Here is a 13257-nt window from a genome sequence, read left to right on the forward strand (position 1 = left end):
AGGAAGGAGCTAAATGTAGGCACAAACATTCACCAGCAAGTTCTCCTGAAAAGACAACAACAGTTCTCCACCAACCTATCACCTACCTCAGAAATGATAAAATCGGGAAGGAGAGATCTTACATTGGGAATTGAGGATTTTCAGAAAGAATAAACAATCCAGAAGGAGAAAGAAGTAGGTTTCTCTAATATGATATACTACAAAGTTTCTTATTTTTCAAGAGTGCCATTCATTTATGAATATATCATTATTGCAAAAAGTTAAGCTGGTCCTTATAGTATCACTGCACGCAATGTATTAAAGTTGAAAAGTTAAAATGTAGATTAAAAGTTTATTTTTTTTCACTGCTTCACTTATATTGTGATTTCTCAGACTGTATATAATAGGATTTATAAAAGGAGTGAACACAGTATACAGTAATGATAGGAATTTACTGATATTTATAGTTTGGTCTTGTGTTGGGACAACATAAACACTGAACATGGTCCAGTAGAATATAATGACCACGGTGAGGTGGGAGCTACAGGTGGAGAAGGCTTTCTGTCTGCCAGTATTGGTTTGAATTCTTAAGATAGCAGCAATAATCTTGGCATATGCTATAATTATTATTATGGTTGGGATCATTGCTAAAAGAGAAGCTAATAATGTGACTTCAAGGTGAACAACGGAAGAATCGGAGCAGGCAATGTCCAGTAGAGGATTCATGTCACAGAAGAAATGGTCAATTATATTGGGACCACAGAATGTTAGCATTGCTGTTGTGATTGAGTCAATCAATGTTGAAGAAAAACCGCAACACCAAGAGATGACGGCCAATTTCATACAACAAGTCCTCGTCATTATGGTAGCGTAACGTAGAGGATTACAGATGGCCACGTATCTGTCATAAGACATCACTGCGAGGAGTAGACATTGAAATACTTCGGAGGCACAAAAAATATAATGTTGGGCGATACAACCAATAAAAGTAATAGTCTTCCCTTTATACAGAATAATTTGAAGCATTTTGGGGACAATATTTGTGCTAAATAAAATGTCACTGACGGACAGTTGTGAGATGAAGAAGTACATTGGAGTCTGGAGGTTCTTGCTGGTGGACACCAGGGTGATGATCAGGAGGTTCCCACATATTGTCCCACAATAAATTAGCAGGAAAAGGCAGAAAAGGGAAATTCTTAAATATCTACTAGCTTGAAATCCTAAGAGAAAGAAATCTGTAACGATGGTCATATTCTGTTCCTGTGTTTAGTTGGAATAAAGCAAAGGAATATTATTTACGGTCAATATCAAGTCAGTAAGTTATAACAATATGCACCAGAGATGTCAGATGTAGCTGATCAATGGGATCTGATTTATGATTTACCGCAGGTGCAGCCTGGGAGAAGAACACATTAGAACGCTTCGGATCAAACTATTTTTCAGCTAAAATCTATGTGCTCTAAACTCTCTTGAAGCAGAAATATATAGATCAGCAGTACATTTTGCAGAGAACAAGACAAGTAGGTTCAAAACTCTTGAAAATAACTTATTGTCTTAGAACATTGGTATAGGAAGGCTGAAATCTCCAATTTCCTACTATTACAGGGCAGCAAAAAAAATCCTGTACACATGAATGTAATAAACACAAGTTGTTTTTAATAAGTGCAATGATACTGTGTATCAGTTTTCAACATAAACTTTTCTGTACAATGCTTAGTTATAGTAACCAAATAAATAACAGAAAACTGACTTGCACATCAAGAACTAATCTGAACAGGTGCATACCAAAAACAGCTACATTCATGCTCAATATACAAAAGTGGTGGTACTTAATCGTGTTAAAGCATGTCAATGTAAAATCTATGAAATGTGAATAGAAAAATTGGCTTTTTGAATATTAGGGAAAATACATGAAAAATACATAAGACACTTTGCACAAAATTTGGCCAAATAATGAATGCCCATCAACCATCTTCAAGGTGGCCTCATAAGTCTGATGGGTCCCTGACCTGTGTGAACACCTCTCTAAGGCTAATTATTATTATTATTATTTATTTATATAGCTCCATTAATTCCATGGTGCTGTACATGAGGGGTTACATACAAAGTTATAGATATTGTTTACAGTAAACAAATTTACAATAACTGACTGGTATAGCGGGGAGAGGACCCTGTCCTTACGGACTTATATTATACGGCATAATGGAGGAGAGACAGAAGGTCAGGAGTGCAGCAGCTCTGATGGTGGTGAGGAGACAGAATGGTTATTGCAGGCTGTAAGCTTCCATAAAGAGATGGGTTTTCAGCTTCCATCTGAAGGATCCGAGGGTAGTGGATAATTGGATGTGTCCAGGCGTGGAATTCCAGAGGATGAGGAATATTCGAGAGAAATCTTGAGAAGTTTTGGAGGCGGTTGTGTGATGAACGAATAAGTGTGGAGGAGAGTAGGAGGTCTTGGGAGGATCGAAGATCACATGAGGGAAGATATTGGGAGATTAGTTCAGAGATATGAGGAGGGGACAGGTTGTGGATGGCTTTGTATGTCAGTGTTAGTAGCTTGAACTGGATTCGCTGGGAATTGGGAGCCAGTGGAGGGATGTGCAGATGTGAGAAATAGGGGAGTAGCGAGGATAGAGGTGGATTAGTCGGGCAGAAGAGATTTGAGGATAGAGTTTTAGTAGATTGAGGGCTGAAAAAGGGATGGATTCTGGAAATATTTTTGAGTTGGAGGCGACAGGAGGTGGAAAGTGTTTGGACATGTGGTTTGAAGAAGAGGGCAGAGTTGAGAGTTTGTCTGCGGTAGTGGATTTCAGGTGCGGGAGAGAGCATAATGCCATTTACCATAATAGATAGATCGGGTAGGGAGTATACATGAGATGGAGGAAAGATGATGAGTTCAGTTTTGTCTGCATTGAGTTTTAGGAAGCGAGAGGTGAAGAAGGAGCATACCCAGATAGATTAGCGAAATTAGGATTATTTAGTCTAGAAAAAAGACGACTGAGGGGCGATCTAATAACCATGTATAAGTATATAAGGGGACAATACAAATATCTCGCTGAGGATCTGTTTATACCAAGGAAGGTGACGGGCACAAGGGGGCATTCTTTGCGTCTGGAGGAGAGAAGGTTTTTCCACCAACATAGAAGAGGATTCTTTACTGTTAGGGCAGTGAGAATCTGGAATTGCTTGCCTGAGGAGGTGGTGATGGCGAACTCAGTCGAGGGGTTCAAGAGAGGCCTGGATGTCTTCCTGGAGCAGAACAATATTGTATCATACAATTATTAGGTTCTGTAGAAGGACGTAGATCTGGGGATTTATTATGATGGAATATAGGCTGAACTGGATGGACAAATGTCTTTTTTCGGCCTTACTAACTATGTTACTATGTTACTATATGTTCATAAAGGCAGAGGACAGGTCAAGAAGGAGGAGGATGGAAAACTGTCTGTTAGCTTTGGCTGTGAGTAAGTCATTAGTAATTTTGGTCAGGGCAGTTTCGGTGGAGTAGTGGGGGTGGAAGCCAGATTGGAGGTTGTCAAGGAGAGAGTTAGATGAGAGGTGGGAGGAAAGTTGAGCATAGACATGCTGCTCAAGTAGTTTGGAAGCAAATGGGACCAGTGATATGGGGTGATAGCTGGGCATAGCAGTTGGGTCAAGGTTAGTTTTTTTGAGGATGGGTGTGATGGTGACATGTTTGAAGGCAGAGGGGAAGGTACCAGAAAATAGTGATAGATTGAAGTGATGAGTTAGGGCTGGAATGAGCTTGTTAGTGAGGTTGGGGAGCAGGTGGGAAGGGATGGGGTCAAGTGCACAGGTGGTGAGGTGTGATTTGGAAAGGAGATGAGTAAGCTCTCCATCAGTGATATTGGAGTGGGAAGTTATTAGGTAAGGGCAGAGGTCTGGTATATGGAGTGTTTGGGGTGGTGGAACAGTAAATGTTTGCCTTGTCAGGTTGATCTTATTTTTTAAATAAGTGGCAAAGTCCTCAGCAGAGATGAGGAGAGTTGGAGGTGGAAGTGGTGGGCGGAGGAGAGAGTTGAATGTGCTGAACAGTTGTTTTGGGTTGTAGGATAATGAAGATACAAGTTTTAAGAAATAGATCTGTTTGGCAGAGGTGAGGGCTAATTTGAAAGCAAGTGTAGCTTGTTTGAAAGCAGTAAAGTCGTCTGGCAGGCATGTTTTCTTCCAATGCCGCTCCTTGACCCTGGATGATTGTCAAAGTTTTTTGGTGAGATTCTTGTGCCAGGGTTGCCTATTGATTCATCACACTTCACCATGCGTGAGAGGGTCAACTAAGTCTATGGCTGATGTGAGGGTGGCATTATAGAGAGCGGTGGCACTGTCTGTGTTGTGGATTGAAGATATGGAGGACAGAGGTAGAAGAGAGTCTGAGACTCTGTGAGTGTCTAGGTATGCGAGGTTTCTGCGAGGATGTGCTAGTGGCTGGACATGGGAGGCTGGTGAGGAGGACAGGGATGAGAAGGTGAGTAGATGGTGGTCAGATGGGGGAGGAAAGAGGTTGTGAGATTAAATAGTGAATAGTGGCGGGTGAAGATGAGTTCTAATGTATGTCCATCTGTGTGAGTGGCTGTGGAGGACCACTGAGTAAGTTCAAAGGATGAAGTGACAGGAGTTTGGAGGCTGCTGGCAGGCAGGTGTCAGTAGGGATATTAAAGTCACCCATGATGATATTGGGGATGTCAGCAGTGAGAAATTGAAAAAGCCAGGTGGAGAATTGGTCGATGAAGGCAGGGGCTGAACCCAGTGGTCAGTATATGACAGCCATTTGGAGATTAGAGGGAGAGTAGATACGGACAGAGTGGCCCTCGAAAGAAGGGAGGATAAGGTGGGGGGGTTGGAAAGGGTTGAAGAAGCAGTTTTTAGAAAGAAGGAAACCCACTCCTTCATCATGTCTGTTGCCAAAGCAAGGAGTGTGGGGAAAGTGGAGGCCACCGTTACTCAATGCAGCAGGGGAGGCTGTGTCAGGGAGCATCAACCAGGTCTCAGTGAGGGCCAGGAAGGAGAGGTTGCAGGAAGTAAAGAGATCGTGGATCACATGGAGCTTGTTGCAGTGGGCATTCCAAAGTGCTCCAGAGAGAGCAAGCATGGGGTGGGGGTCAGTGGCATTGATTTTAAGTGTGAAGGATTGCATTAGTTTCTCTTAGTGTGAGAAGTTTAGGGGTGAGGATTAGTGGGATGTATGAGGTGGGTGTCCAGGATTGGGGGATATGTCACCAGCAGTAAGAAGGAAAAGATAAAGGGAAAGCAGGTGGATGAAGGAGAGTGATCGACTTATATAGTATTTTAGTAGGAGAGGTCTGAGGTTAAGGAGCAGATCTGCAGATGAAGCGAGGTGGGGGGTAAGAGAGAGGGTAGATAGTTATTTGGTTTGAGGGTGCAGGGGTTTGGGGATAGCGAGGGAGAGTGAGGATTAGTGGAGCAAAAAGGTGTGGGCAAATATGAGCATGGTTAAAGAGCAGGGTAAGAAAAGAAACGGTAAGTAAAATTAGAAGACAGTGATTAATTTTACCTTCTGACCGATTTCTCAACTATTTCTAGTACACTGCCCAGAAAAATAAAGGGGACACTAAAATAACACATCCTAGATATCTCTGAATGAAATATTCCAGTTGCAAATTTTTATTCATTGCATAGTGGAATGTGTTCAGAACAATAAAACCTAACAATTATCAAAGTAAATCAAAATAAATATCCCACGGAGGTGTGGAATTGTTATGATACTCAAAATCAAAGTGGAAAATTAAATTACAGGCTGATCCAGCTTCAGTGGAAGTGCCTCATGACAAGGAAAAAATGCTCAGTATTGTGTGTGGCCTCCACATGCCTGTATGACCTCCCTACTGTTCCAGTGGCAAATCAGAATTCCAGATTTCCACGTAAAAATCATTAGGCTTAATTTAGTGGTGCAGCCATGAGGTCCAATTAGCTACTCCTAATTGTTTGTGCAAAAACTGTGTGAAATTTTTTTCCTGTTGGATCTGGGGCCAAATGAAGTAGGGTTCAAGCTAAATCTAGACACTCATCACCAGATGGTAGCCACCGAGGGAGGAGATGATGCAAATGAGATTCAGATACCAGAGGTGCACGCAGACTGTACTGTGGTGTCAGGACAGGAAGAGGAGGAGGGTGACTCACAGGGTGAAAAGTGTGAGAGCAGAGAGGATGACGATGAGATTGTAGATCCCACTTAGTGTGAACCAAAAGGTACGAAGCTGCGCAGCTCAGCAGGGGAGATGGAGGAGGTGAAGTGACTTCCCACAAAGACAGAAAGTGAGGTAACTATGGCAAGCACTGCATCCTCAGCCCCAACTCTACCTATGGCCAGAACCGATTGTGAGTGTGCAGTTCACAAGGGTGGCAAAAGCTGCCTAGCCTGGGCATTTCATGAAACCACAAAGGATGACTCAACACACACATTATCTGTCAAATTTGCAAAAAAGTACTCAGTACAGGTATAAATTGCAATAATTTGACAACTACAGTATGTGCATGAACCGGCACATGCACGATCAACATGCCTTAATGTAGGAGTCTCTCCATGCTAAAAATCAGACTAGCGGGCCTCACCAATCACTGGCTGTCCCATCATCCACATCTGCTGATTCTTCCTCCTCTGTCACTATTCCAAGTGTGCACAGACAGGTCTCTGGCCACAGAAACTACAAATGTTTATCCACCACATTTGAGGTGAGTGAGAGCTGTTCAGCTGTCAAGAAAGACAACATTACTGCTGCTTTTTTGTCACCTACCACAACATATCTTTCTCATTCCACCATAACATCTCTGCCTGCACCTCACTCACAGAATAGCAGTTTGTCCTTTTCTACGTAGTTCGCCCTCTCTCACACAGCAGCCAGCTCTTGGACCCATAGTTCTGGTCACATGAAAGAATGTATCCTCCTACACATGGAAAAGCTAAGAGCTTGTACTACACCATCTCTAATCTGTTGGCTATGGAAATGTTGCCTTTCCACCTGGTGGATAGATACAGGTTCTGAAAGTTGATGGCCATCACAGTCCCCCAGTACTAATTGCCCAGTCACCATTATTTGTCAAAGAAAGCTGTGCCTGCGCTACACCAGCATGTCACCAACATCACCCATTCCCCTAAAAAATCTATGTCTGTCAAGGTGCATTTCACTACTGACACCTGGATGAGCAAACGTGGGCAGGGGTGTTACATCTCACTTACTAGGTACTGGATGATTCTGGTGGCTGTGGGGGCAGGCAGTCAAGGGGCTGCTGCACAAGTTTTTGAATCCTTAATTCTTGTGGGACAAACCTTTGTATCTAACACTACTTCTGTCTCCTCCATCTCCTCTAGGGACTCCAACTGTGCCCTCAACCTCTCTCTTAATCAGACATGCATTCCATGAGTGCAGATAGAATCTCCCCCACCTCCATACTGCACAGCCATGGCTCACTGCAATCAGATAGTGTATAAAGTAATATGCCTTGGAAATCACAGTCACACAGCTCAAGAGTTGTGGACAGGTATCCAAGCCAAGTAAGAGCAATGGCTTTCTCCACTAAACCTGGAACCAGGGAAGGTCGTGTGAAATAAGGTTGCAAAACTGGTGGAGGCCACCTTACACACATGCCTTACAAGGCTCACATCCTCAACATGGTGGTACAGCAATTTCTATGCCTCTATCCTGGCCTGGATGTGCTGCTGCTGAAAGCTGCTTGCTCAGTTCTGACGATGGAACCCCGCAGTTCATCAGCTTGCATCGCTACAGAAGTCTTTTGGCCTACCGGTTAACCGTTTAATTAGCCATGTTCTGACATGGTGGAATTCCACTCTGCCCATGTTTCAGCATCTGTGGCAGCAGCGATGATACTTGGTGCAGCATGTCCTTTTGTATTGCCTTGGCTAAAGCAGTCTCGACATGGTGTAAATCACACTTGCAAACTGGGCACAAGTGAAAGACTTCCACACTCCTCCTCACAGTTTTGAAATGGCCACTTAGATGGCTAGCGCTGACAATGCAATCATCAGCAGTTACATGCTGGAATGCACTTAGTGTGCGTGAGGAGGGGATGAACCCAGATGAAGAGTTAAAAGCAGAGGAGGATGCGGAAGGGATAATGTGATTATTCACTATTTTATCTTAATTATGCCAGAAGTAAATTGTATAAGCGCAGAATCATAAACTGTTGTCTGAAGTATTGAGTCTTCTTGTAGGATGCATATAAACCCCTTGTATTATTTCCTGCTGTTTATCTTCTATTATCTTTGTAGAAAAGTAAGGTATGGCTACTGAAGAATGATGTTTGCTGAAATGCTAATTATGCATTGTGTTATGGAGCGAGTTTGGTGACTTCGAAAGCAGAGAGGGAAAATGGTGCAAATAGATTAAATAATCAAGTAATGCTACTTGTGATCTAATTACAATTCTTCTTATCTGTGATACTAGGCTGAAGGACATTTCTTAAATCTAAAGATAGGTTACATGCCACTATATAAAGAGACTTTTTCTTCTGGTTGGTGTGACTCTTCAGGATCTCAGCTTAGGATACTACAGACTCTGCTGGTAGCACCCAGGAGTGCTTCATTGACCAACACTGAAACCTCAGAGATGTCTTAAAGAATCCAGATTGGGACAATCAGTTAATGTGGCCACATACCTCACTGCTCTCAGTAGTCTTCCAAAGCTAGTCATTACCTCCTCACTGTGGGGGCATGTCAAAAGTGGGGAGCCACTGTTGGGGGAATGCGACACTGGAAGCAGCTCTAATCCCAGCAAATCAGTGAAAGGGTGAGAGTTTGTAACTTTCACCATCTTGGGTATTTACTGGGACTGTATGTTATTCTGTGTTGGTGATTCAATAAATTACTGCCACACAGTTTTATCCTCACTGTATGTTGCCTGAGTAGTGTCATGCCCACATTAAAAAGAGAGAGGGCATTCGGAGAGACGATCCCTGGTTCATGCTGTTCTGGATGGCAGACCTGGGTGCCCACCGATCCCCCGTGTCTCCACAGATAACAATAACTCAAATTTAGCCAGATGCTTACCCCTCTGGAAAGGGATGTGCATATGCTGGATTATTGAAATACGCTTATACACATGTAAGGTTATACACATGGGAAGAAGGAATCAATGTCACCATTACACACTGAATGGGAAACCACTGGGTAAATCTGACAGGGAGAAGGACTTGGGGATCCTAGTTAATGATAAACTTACCTGGAGCAGCCAGTGCGAGGCAGCAGCTGCCAAGGCAAACAGGATCATGGGGTGCATTAAGAGAGGTCTGGATACACATGATGAGAGCATTATACTGCCTCTGTACAAATCCCTAGTTAGACCGCACATGGAGTACTGTGTCCAGTTTTGGGCACCGGTGCTCAGGAAGGATATAATGGAACTAGAAAGAGTACAAAGGAGGGCAACAAAATTAATAAAGGGGATGGGAGAACTACAATACCCAGATAGATTAGCGAAATTAGGATTATTTAGTCTAGAAAAAAGACGACTGAGGGGTGATCTAATAACCATGTATAAGTATATAAGGGGACAATACAAATATCTCGCTGAGGATCTGTTTATACCAAGGAAGGTGATGGGCACAAGGGGGCATTCTTTGCGTCTGGAGGAGAGAAGGTTTTTCCACCAACATAGAAGAGGATTCTTTACTGTTAGGGCAGTGAGAATCTGGAATTGCTTGCCTGAGGAGGTGGTGATGGCGAACTCAGTCGAGGGGTTCAAGAGAGGCCTGGATGTCTTCCTGGAGCAGAACAATATTGTATCATACAATTATTAGGTTCTGTAGAAGGACGTAGATCTGGGGATTTATTATGATGGAATATAGGCTGAACTGGATGGACAAATGTCTTTTTTCGGCCTTACTAACTATGTTACTATGTTACTATGTTACTATGCTTGTAGACAATCTTAAGGGTGGTTTTCCCCAAGATAGCAGTGGGGTAAGCAGTTTGCAACCAAGTTGTAGAAGTCCAACCCCGTGAAAGTCAAGTCATCATCAATAAAACATTAGCAGCAGCAGTAGTGTAAGTGGCATAAGCAATTTCTGTAAGTCGTTATACATATTTTTAGACCAGCTCAAGCACCAGCAGAACAGACTACAAGATTGTCATGCTGTAAACAACTGGAGAGGATGGTGCAGGAGAATCTAGAGCTCAATAACAATGCCTTTGTGTGGTTGTACACTTTTAAATTTTGGTCTTCAAAAATGGAACAGTGGCCTGTGCTCGCCTGTCGTGCCTTGGAGGTTTTGTCATGCCCGAGAGCCAGCGTTCTCTCAGAAAGTGTCTTCAGTGCTGCTGGTGGTGTCCTGATGGATAAGCGTATCTGGCTGTCCCCTCAAAGAGAAGACCGCCTAATTTTTATTACAGTGAACAAGTCATGGAACTCCAATGACTTTTTCACTTCAGTCACAGATTGGGCAGACTAAGCAATGGTGTATTTAGTGTCTTGTATAGATCTCATATTTGTGATGTCTCTTGTGCCTGCTGTTGCCACTGCTGCTGATCTTACAAACAATTTTTTGAAATGTGGATACTGCAAGTTGGGTCTATGCGTAGTGGGTTGCATGTGGTGGAAGGTGTGTCAGAGGCCTATTATAAACTTTCTATTCTGTTGAAATTGATGCCACTTTAGTGATGTGTGAAAATTATTTTTGGAAATGTGGAGACTCCAAGTTGGGTCTCCTTCTGGTGGGTTGCCCGTGTAAGTAGCTTTTGCAGACAGGCAGGCCTGCGCTTATTTTCAGTCAACTACCTATGCTACTTTCCTTACATTTTTTTCCCATTGTAGTCTGTAAAACTGCACATGAGTCAACATTGTGATGCAGCAGCAAAAAAAGGCAAATAGAGTTCTCGGATGTATTAAGAGAAGAATAGAGTCTAGATCACGTGTAGTAGTTCTCCCCTTCTACTCCTCCTTGGTCAGGCCTCAGCTGGAATACTGTGTCCTGTTCTGGTCACCACATTTTAAAAAAGACATTGAACAACTGGAGCAAGTTCAGAGAAGAGCTATCAGGACGGTGAGCGGTCTACAAAGTATGTCCTACGAGGAACAGTTAAAGGATCTGGGAATGTTTAAATTGCAAAAAAGAATGCTAATAGGAGATTTAATAGCTGTCTACAAATATCTGAAGAGCTGTCATAGTGTAGCGGGATCATCCTTATTCTCATTTGCACATGGAAACACGAGAAGCAATGGAATGAAACTGAAAGGGAGAAGATACAGACCGTGAGAGTGATCAATGAGTGAAATAGGTTGCCAAGAAAGGTGGTAAGTTCTCTTTCATGGAAGTCTTTAAACAGAGGCTGGACAGACATCTGTCTGAAATGAATCTAGTGAATCCTGCTTTGAGCAGGGGGTTGGACACGATGACCCTTGAGGTCCCTCCCAACTCTAACATTCCATGGTTCTATGATTCATCTTTTAAATATTATACAGGTAGCTGGACTTATTCATGGAGCACATGGTTTTTACACAATAAGAAAGGTACTATCTTGAAATAGTTACCAGTAGAAAGTATGAGGTGGTCTGAATACAAGCCAAGTTCAGAAACCAGAATTAGCAAAATAGTAACACAACAAATCGGGAGCAAAATTTGTACCAAGTAAGCTGAGCTTAGAATTGGCAGCGTGGATAGAAGATCTCTTCTGTATGAATGGAAAAAATTCCCATAGACAAACCCCATTTTGTGAAGAGAGTTCCCTGAATAGTGGGAGTAGTTATAGTGGACAACTCCATATTGGATTTAGAATGAGGTGTTATCAAAGCTGTTGGAGGTGCAATGCGGAAGGGACAAAATACAAATCATGTGCTTAACAATTGGAATATAAACTGGTAATTTGAGGAACAGGGTTAGAAAGCTTTAGCTAAGACTGAAGACCGTTAATGTAAGTGAACTGCAGACTGTATGCACCAAACGCCACCCATAATAGAAAACTAAAACATTAACTAGAAATGTATGCAATCTGTGCCATTTATGAAATATAATATCATCTACAAAATGAATGATGAGATAAAAAAAAACCATAAAAATATTTACTGAACTTGTCTACTCAATGTCTTAACTATTGAGCCAGGAAGACTACGACAAATTACTAGGTGAGTAAAGCCTTATCCTGAATCACATGATTACATTGTGGGTTAGACAACCTTCTTTACAGTATATCTTTTTAATAAATGTTATGTAGAAAACTGAGAACATTTACAATTAGTAGCCTCAATGTCAGTAAGGGCCTGTGATAGTACTTACATCCGGGTTGTCCATGCTTTTCAACTGATGAGAATAATGACTATTGTATTTCTATGATTTTTCTCAATCCATTTAGAATAAATTTTCAGAATTAAAAGAAAATTCCCCAAATGAACCAACTTGAGGGATCATATGTGGCGGTCAGCAAAACAATGAATTATTAGAAGAACCTCTATATATACATAAGTGAATGGAGCATTCAATGGATATCTTCATTTCTCTTGTGTCTTACTCCACTGAGAAAATATAAAAATAATTAGATAATTGTCCCCAATATCACCTAAGTCATTTATTCAAAGAATATGGAAATGAAAAAAATAATGTTAAGCTCCCAACAAATGAATTAGCACACATCATTGAAAAGGATTATTTTTTAAGATGAGTTAATAATTGACAGACAATAATTAGCAGGGCAATGACTTGACAAATGAGCAATGCTCGTTCATGTGAGTGACCAGATAATTTATGCCGGCATAAAAAAAAATGTAGACTGGCTTCTGAAACCCATTTTGAATAATATCACATCTTACATAAAGGACATTGAAGCTTTTTTGATGACGATTAATGAAATTGAATGGCAGAATGATTTTTCTTTAGCCTCTATTGATGTAGTCAATCTGTATATCCGAGTCCTGCAGCATTTTCGGGATTCTGCCGATAAAACAAATCTTGAAAAAACTTATAAAAGGGACTTTTAGACATGGCAGATCGCACTAAATATAAATGATGATGATGTGCGATTGAGTCACTCGCACAAAGCAACAAACTAGATGCTCTGAAATAGAGCTGTGTCATTTGCTAAACGCGATCCCTGTTAACCTCACAGAAGAGCACAACTCTTAGAGGGGCAAGGGAACAGGTAATGTACACAAACACAGCGAGTGCACGCACATAAACTCCTCTCCAGAGGTGCCGGAATTCTAAAGGCTATACACCTGCCCTGAATTCACCCAATCTCCTTTCCGGAGCTGCCAGAATTCTAAAGGCTATACGCCTGCTCTGACCACATGCAGACAA

The 13257-nt window shown here is 41.9% G+C and overlaps 1 protein-coding gene across 1 annotated transcript; it reads right to left on the minus strand.

Annotated features, from left to right (window-relative positions):
- Window positions 1–297: 297 nt before the first annotated feature.
- Window positions 298–8783, minus strand: LOC138674766 (olfactory receptor 5G3-like). Its single transcript, XM_069762584.1, has 2 exons — window positions 8667–8783; window positions 298–1239 (listed from the first exon to the last, which is right to left on the minus strand). The coding sequence occupies exons 1-2, from the start codon at window positions 8781–8783 to the stop codon at window positions 298–300; spliced, it is 1059 nt and encodes a 352-aa protein (XP_069618685.1).
- Between the last annotated feature and the right edge of the window lie 4474 nt (window positions 8784–13257).

This window comes from Ranitomeya imitator, chromosome 4, assembly GCF_032444005.1.
Source record: "Ranitomeya imitator isolate aRanImi1 chromosome 4, aRanImi1.pri, whole genome shotgun sequence".
NCBI lineage: Eukaryota > Metazoa > Chordata > Amphibia > Anura > Dendrobatidae > Ranitomeya > Ranitomeya imitator.

Bases quoted from the DNA above. Each gene is read 5' to 3' on its own strand.
- LOC138674766 (XM_069762584.1), bottom strand. From the start codon at position 8,783: ATGGTGAAAGTTACAAACTCTCACCCTTTCACTGATTTGCTGGGATTA. The intron at 1,240-8,666 runs GTAATGACTAGC...AACTAAACACAG, and splicing joins CATGCCCCCACAGTGAGGAG to GAACAGAATATGACCATCGT.